General features: G+C 44.1%; 1 protein-coding gene across 1 annotated transcript; it reads left to right on the top strand.

The window, feature by feature from the left end:
- The first annotated feature begins 5,774 nt into the window (after positions 1 to 5,774).
- Positions 5,775 to 7,460, top strand: tpbg1b (trophoblast glycoprotein 1b). The gene is made up of 2 exons (XM_015976792.3): positions 5,775 to 6,228; positions 6,410 to 7,460. Exons 1-2 carry the CDS (start codon positions 5,975 to 5,977, stop codon positions 7,257 to 7,259), a joined length of 1,104 nt encoding a protein of 367 aa, XP_015832278.1. The 5' UTR covers positions 5,775 to 5,974; the 3' UTR covers positions 7,260 to 7,460.
- The last annotated feature ends 550 nt before the right edge of the window (positions 7,461 to 8,010 follow it).

The raw sequence follows: 8,010 nt of genomic DNA, 5'->3' as shown, positions 1-8,010 counted from the left end.
TATTTGTCCCGAGTTTGTTTAGCTGATATATTATTACACAGTGCATCAAGTAAAGGAAATATTACTGGGAAGTATTGTACATGTTTGATTGCATGGTAATAATTGTAAGTGTGTCCTAAACACTGTTTTCTTTTCACCCTTATCTTTTTTCCATGAGAAACCCAACAGTCAGTGCCTAAAGATCGCCTCTGTCACAGATCCTTTTCATGTGCTGCGTTTTCAGTTTTATGGTTTTAAAAAAACTCAACTCTGCATAGTGGCTCGCACTCTAAATCCGTCGTCATGGTTTCTGTAAGCAGACCCAAATCCTATCATTGTTTGCAACCAGAGGGAGAAGAAAGTGTTGAGCCCTCTCTGTGTGTGTGTGTGTGTGTGTGTGTGTGTGTGTGTGTGCGGTGCTTCCAGGAGCAGCAGGTAGCCAGAATCCTCAGGTTTTCCATGCGATCCTTACTTTCCCCTCAGTGGCTGAGCAGCATCGTTCCTGCCAGAGATGGAGTACTTCTGTCCTAGACGGGGATTTAAATCACATTTAAGAGTCTTGTGACTAGACTCAAGGAGCAAACCAATGACTTCCACTTGGACTTGCAAGGTTATGACTTAGCCTTAGACTTGAACTCTGACTTGTACACGTGTCCATGTGCATGATACTTCAGCCTTCTTGCCTGCTGGTGGTGGTCGGAGGGACCAGTGATACCTTCACTGTAGCTCATTACCTCCAGTGTGTGAATGGGTGTGATTGTTGTGTAGCACCTTGGGGAGCTCAATGAACCTAGAAGACTTGTATAAATACATGCCATCCACTATCACTACATTACCGCTGATGTGTTGGGTTGAGGAGATACTTTAATAGAATAAATGGCACATAAATACAGCTGCGAATAAAATATCCACAAACCTAATGGGACAACATAAATACACTGCCCAGCCAAAAAACTAAAATATAATTGCCCATGCAGTAATTATCCAACAGGAGGCTCGTTCCTATTGGCTTGGTTAAATCCAGGTGGTGACCTTTTTTGCCAGGCAGTGTACGATCCCATATTCAATCTCAGCTTTTCTGATTATGTTAACTGTAATGCTGTTGTGTGACTTTTTTCCCAGCTCCAACCTCTGAGGTAAAAAGAGTGCAGCATTATATAACAAGCTAGCATTAGCATGCTAATTTCACCATAGCAATTTGGCCTGATTTTCTGGGTGCAAATGTAACAAGTGGCATTTGAAATTGGATGATGGACTGGAAGATTCTTGGACTTGACTTGGCCTGCGTGACCTGACTGTCTACTTTGACGAATCCTTTGTGACTTGGACTAGGACTTAGACTTGAACACTTTGAACTAGAGAGATGGTGACTTCTCTTTAGGGCGGACTTCATGGTAATTGTCAAATATCAGCACTGCTTCTTAAAGCTTTGAAAATATGCCAACAAGCATCCAGTAATGGTCCAAAGTAAGCATTAGTTCAGAGAAAGTGTGTCTGAGGTAAGGCTGAGTACAGTACCAGTACCACCAGTGACCTACTGGGACTCTGGTTTGTTTTTGTTAGACTAATCCTCGTCTACATCAGGTGCTCTTCTTAAAACTTTATTTCATCACTCAGCCTATAGACTTTTATTATTGCTGTACTGTTTTTACTCCACTTTTGCTTACCCTTTGATTTGTGCCTAAAGGTGTGTGCTGCTTGTTCACAGATGGGGGGTGGGAAGAAGCATGCAGTTGCATGAACATATTTTTGTGTTGCCTGCTTGCAAAAAGATGAGCAAAACAGTTTGAGAGTTGTTCGAGGTTAACTCGAGGCTGAGGCTTCCTTAAACAGACAGAAATTTATCTTTTGATTAATGTTTGCCTATAAAATATCAGCTTTTCTTTGATGGCTGTGTGACTTAATGATGGAAGACCGGATAAAAAAGTGTTGTCGTGTTGGTTGAATATCTAAGTGTGCTCATTCCATCACATTTTACATTCGTGCTCAGGTAGCGAGAGAGCGGGACATCTAGTCTAAAAAACAAAACAATGTCACACCTGTGGTAGTTTTATTTACTCTGAAAATGTCAGCTAAATTATCCATGACTGGAATTTAGAAAGCAGCTCACCCATTACAGCTCAGGCTCATGTATGTAAAAACATGTACAAAATAAGTTTTTTATGGGAAATCATGCACAAGAATGCAGCGCTGAGTGGATGAGTCTGAAACGGTTTTAGAAATCACCTGCTGTGGCGTCTTGTCGTATCCAGGAGCCCGGTCCAGGAATGTAGAAACCTGTGGTCCCGCCAGTCGGGTCTCCATTATCAGTGCCACTATCTACACTAACGTTAGTCTGCTGATTCCCGACTCCTTCTGTTTCTCTAATCCTTCAGATGTTGTTTCATGCTGCAGATCACAAGGCAGCTTGGGAATCAACAAATCCTGCAAGAAGCAACTGTGAACTCTGAATGTGTTCATGGCTTAAAGTTGTAATACCAATAAAGATGTTTATTATTGTAGAAATGTGTGTTTTTATTTTTAGATCACCGTTCTGAAGTATTGACTATCAGAGCTGTCGGCTTGAGCCATGGCATCTCCCTTCTCTCTCCCTCCGTCATTCTCGTGGGTTTATGTGACCCTTAACTGCATTTCAAGCTCTCTGGTCCATCCTGGCCATTTTGGGGCTTTTAGTTTGTTTTGCCCATTTGAACTGTAAATGCAAATGGAATACGATTTCCCAAGGCTCTGGACTTTTTTCAAGCTTTTTTATTTTCAACTTCAAATATTTAAATAATACACTGTAGTAATCAGTGTTCCTCTTGACTTGATGGTGGCCATTTTGGCCAATTGTAACCCATGAAAACATTTTAAATTTCTTGTTTTTTTAAAGACCAAGTTCACAGAAAAAAACATTTTTACTTGTTTTTTTTAAATATGAATTATCACTCAGAGTTTAACATACAGGATAAATAGTGAAACAGTGCTCTTTAAAAAACTTTAGGGGACATGCGTTGGAAAAATTCACCTTTTGCTTCTTTTATGCTGCCATTTCTACTGCCTATATAAACACTTCAAACATGAAAGAAATGCCCATCTGTTTTCTGGTTTAACAATTATATGCCTAAAACAAGCTGTTTAAAAAATACCCTGTTTGTGATGTCACAGGTGGGGAAATTAGAATAAAACCAGTTCTATCCTGGAATAGAGCAGCTACTACTCCAAGCCCCTCCCGGTTATTGGAGCTTCTCAGCTTGTAGCAGCCATGAGCAGGGGAGGGGTGGGCGTGGCCAGCTCCAACTTGTTTTCTTAAAGTAACAGAGCGCTTAAACGGCTCACTCTGGAAGGTCAAGAATTAAACTGCAAAATGCACTTTATATGGGAGGGATTTTGTCCAAAGAACTTCATAAACATGTTTTGTATAGACCATAGAACTGTTATTACTAAAAAAAACACATAATGTCTCCTTTATCTTCATCAGTTGCCTTATAGACTTGTTATAACTGTACTTTTTTACTCCACTTTTTACTTAATCTACTCAGTTTTACACCAAAATTCCCCCACTGAGGGACAATAAATGACTTTGCCACTGAAACACGTCAGCTTTTCTCTTTTGATCGCTGTGAGATGATGCAAAAGTGCCGAGTTGTGTTAGTAAAATATCTGCAAGTTTGTAGCCTAATGAACTAGACCAAATTCTTGCTTTGCAAAGAATGGTCTAGGCATGCTCCATTGGAACCTCAGCAGCTCCTACCAGGACTCTGGCTAGCCAATCACAGCTCTCTAGATGGTTTCAAACACATAAAGAGCTGTGATTGGTCCATAATGGTGGGCCAATCATAGTGCTCTATCTGCTTAGTGAACAAATCACAGAGCTTTATCTGCTTTGTGGGCCAATCAGGGCACTCTATGTGCCTGGTGGGTGGGATGATGCAACAGAGTGAAACAAGAGTATGTCACATTCATTGTCCAGTGGAATGAGGAGATCATTTGAAAGACAACGGTAGAACCCGCCCCACAACCGAGAGCCGTCAATGGAGCATGGCCAGACTAAATAATACATTTATTTAGTCTGGCTTGCCAGGCTAGCAAGTTTGCTCATTCCATGAAATGTTACATTTATGCTCAGGTAAAGCCGGGCGTACACTGTGAGACTTTTTCACTTTTTTGAGCCGATTTTCCACGAAAATCCACGAGATTGGGGGGAGTTTTGCGCCGAGCGCCGCGTGTACAGGGGGTTACGAGAGGCGATTAACACCACGTGACCAGCTACCGATCAGCAATCGTGAGCTCGCACAAACTTCTGGCGCGTTTGATATTTCGCTTGTCCCTCGTGAGGGTATCGCACTGTTGAAGCGGTGCTGCGAGCAGCTGCGACCCAAAAAGTATCAGAACCGCTCACGGCGCATGCGTAATCCTGCATCAACACCGCTCACCCGCTATTTCCCTAATAACACACGCTGTTCATTTTTGTTTCTACACGTTTTTTTTACTCACAGAGATTGTCAAGAAAGCGTGTTTGTCGTGTTCATGTCAAATTAAACTGATGACTAAACACAGATTTACTTTCTTTATTTCGTTTTCCTCATCCAACCCCCATAAACCCCTGTGTGTCCTCCTGCAGCACTCCCGAAGGACAACAGGCAAAACAAGACAAAACAGTCTGACGTGTTGAGTAAAAACTGCTATTTTTAGCACATTTTTAGGTCCGACGTGTTGCTACCAGACGTATGAGCGCATGACTCGTGAGATCTGCCCTGCGAGGAAGTCGTACAGTTTGAGCTGAAGCTGAGTGCTACAAGTGAAAAAGTCACACAGTGTCCGCCCGGCTTTAGAAAGGGGAAATCTAGTCTAAAAAACAAAAAAAGTTAAACCTGTGGTAATTTTATTTACTCTGAAACGTCAGAAGTGGAAGCGGCTCACTCATTAAAGGAAGCGGCTCACTCATTAAAGCTCAGGCTTGTGTATAAACATACAAATAATTTTTTTAATGGGAAATCATGCACGAGAATGCAACGCTGAGACTGAAACGGTTTTAGATATAACCTGCTGTGGTGCCTTGTATCCAGGAGCCCAGTGCAGGAATGTAGGAACCTGTGGTCCCGGAGGGGCTGGCCCATGTGGCTGGGGAGAGGGAAGTCTGGGCCTCTCTGCTCTGGAAATGTGTTTTTCTTTATAGATGACCTTTTTGAAATATGACCTTGTTTCATCAGAGCTGCCAGCTTGAAGTATGGCGTGACCACCTGCTCTCAGAGTGAATTTGGACCACCCCTGTTTTTGAGAAGGGAAATAAATGATGGCTGGGGAACTGTAGTCATTTTCCAACATTGAATAATCATAATAGACCAGGAAAGGAAATCTATCACCTTCACCAATAATAATTACGGAATTACATTTTTGGGGTAGTATTGAAAGGAGAATTTTGTCTTTCATCTTAAAAAGTTTGGACCCCACAACTCTAGAAGTTTATACACTCATGTAAATCCTGTAAAAATCCGTAGAGGAGGTGGGAAGCCTAATCCCACAGAGGTCTCCTGGCACCCACCCCCATGTTTACACCACATGGGGAGTTGGGAAGGCAGAAACAAAAAGAAGCCTTTCCTGTTTCAGTAATCTAATCATGAAGATCTAAACTGTAGGCGCAGGTGAGGGATTATTGGTCCGCTCCATGAGAAAGTCCTGAGAAGGGTCCGCTCCCCCTCCTGAGCGGAACTCGGACCGGCAGCCCCTCCCCGCGGACCCACGCACCAGACCATAGTTTCCTTTAACTGCATTGTTGGGGGAAGAAGCCACGGCAGAGAGGATCAAACAGTCCCAGCGGTCGGTACGAGCCCAGATCTATTCTCATGGAAATCAGACCCTGCCTCCAGGCGGCACTTTACGCGCAGATGCAGCGCTGAAGGCGCATTCCCATCTAGGACGGCGCGTGATGAGGGAGTCTCTGTGTTCCTGATTTCTTCCTTTATTGCCCCGTTATTTTCCCGTTTCTCTGCTGCTGCCCGCCTCCCTTTGCAAAATGCAGGAGTTCACGCGCTGCCTTGTTTTCTGCGCGCTCCTGGGCCCCGTTTACGCATCGTGCCCGCCGCGCTGCGAGTGCTCAGAGGCGGCGCAAACCGTCAAGTGCGTCTCCAAAGACCTGCGGAGCGTGCCCACTGGGATCCCCGGATACACCAGAAATCTGTTCATAACCGGGAATCAGATCAGCCGAGTCGGTCCGGAGTCCTTCATGGGTCTGAGTAATGTGACCAACCTGTCCCTGAGCAACAACAGGTAAGGATGCAGTTAGAGCTTTTTTTATCTGTCATCATAAAAAAATGTATGTATGTATATATATATATATATATATGTGTGTGTGTGTGTGTGTGTGTGTGTGTAAATACACACATACACACATGTGAATACATCCATTTATGTATCTGAAAATTTTGAATGTGGATTTCTTCCGACCCAGAATTTCCGAGGTTGAATCCCACAGCTTCGCTGGACTCCTCCGCCTTCGCTCCCTGGATCTGAGCAGCAATCAGCTGGCTGTCATCCATCCTGAAGCCTTCACGTTTCACAACCAGTCTCTGCGAGAGCTCAACCTCAGCCGGGCTCTCTACAACCGCTCGTCGGTGACAGCCCTGGCTACGTCTCTGCGCTGCAGCTCCATGGGGAGCCTGCGGTCCCTGGACCTATCTGACAACAGCCTCATCTATTTGCCTTCTCATGTGTTTTCCCACCTGAGCAGTCTGCGGAGACTCCAGCTCTCCAACAATTCTCTGGTGGCCATCCACAACTCTACCCTGTCTGGTTTGGAGCAACTTCAGGAGCTTGACCTGATGCTCAATGCCCTGAAGACACTGACTGAGGAGAGCCTGCGAGAGCTGGACTCCCTACCCAACGCTGCTCTTCTTCTGGGGGAAAACCCTTTCACGTGCACATGTGAGATTGAGCCTTTTGCCCTTTGGCTCAACAGGTCACAGGATCGCATCAGAGATGCCGAAGACCTGGTTTGTTCCTTCCCAGCCAGCATGAGGAACACCTCCATACTGGCTGCGGGAACGCTAACTCTGGGATGCTACCAGAGGGATGCAAGAGCAGATCTTGCTTTACAGACCTCTTACGTCTTCTTGGGAATCGTTTTGGGTTTCATAGGCCTCATTTTTCTATTTGTGCTTTACCTTAACCGCAAGGGGATCAAGAAGCGTGTGTACGACATGCGGGATGCCTGCAGGGAGGTGTGGGAAGGCTACCACTACCACTTTGAAGTAGACTCTGACCCCAGGTTGTCACAGGTCTCCACAGATGCAGAGATATGAGAGACAATCAATTTTTCTCTTATCAAAATTACTTTTCATGAATGCATTTGTCAGCAGCTGATTGTAACAAAACATACAGATGTGTCTGTAAATATGCACCAAACAGTATTTCTATTAGCCTTGTTGGATGAAGCATGCACTCTTGAGCTCAGTGGAGAAAAGAAAAAATGACATTTTTCACTTTTTCAGTAAAACTAACATAAAGGGAAGTGCCTAGAGTCGGCTCAGCGTCCAAATTAAACCCAAAACACTGAGATTTTCTGTTCCTATTTAGGTAAAAACAGAAAACACACCACTGCATTATAATTCTAACACTATCAAAACAAACCTTTAGGAATTTAAAGCACAAACAGACTCATTCATCTTTGATCCTTTTCAAGCCCTTTTGGTCCATTTGGCCTCCCTACCCCAGGGTGCCAAAGAGGAATTAACTCACCAAAAGCTTTTTCTCCCCAAAGCTCCACTTAAAACCTGCTTTTCTTTGGCTGTTGGATTAGAAGGAAAGGAGACAATTCAGCACAGGCCAACGGAAATCTCTCCACCCCTTCATTTTTCCCCCTTCCTTCTTCTTCATGAAACTTTGCTTTGTTTCAACTCCTAGAGTTTTATTGTCAGGGTGATGAGAACCAGTCCTGCGCTGAGAGCAATCTGCCTCTCTCTTAAAGGAGGCTGTTTGAAGGAAACAGTCTGACTCTCCATGTTTTTCTGTTTAGGGCCTTTCTTTTCTTTTTTTCCACCCCGGTGATAAGAT

Source organism: Nothobranchius furzeri, chromosome 19 (assembly GCF_043380555.1).
Source record: "Nothobranchius furzeri strain GRZ-AD chromosome 19, NfurGRZ-RIMD1, whole genome shotgun sequence".
NCBI lineage: Eukaryota > Metazoa > Chordata > Actinopteri > Cyprinodontiformes > Nothobranchiidae > Nothobranchius > Nothobranchius furzeri.
The sequence above is the reverse complement of the archived record's forward strand: the minus strand, read 5'-3'. Positions and strand labels throughout refer to the sequence as shown.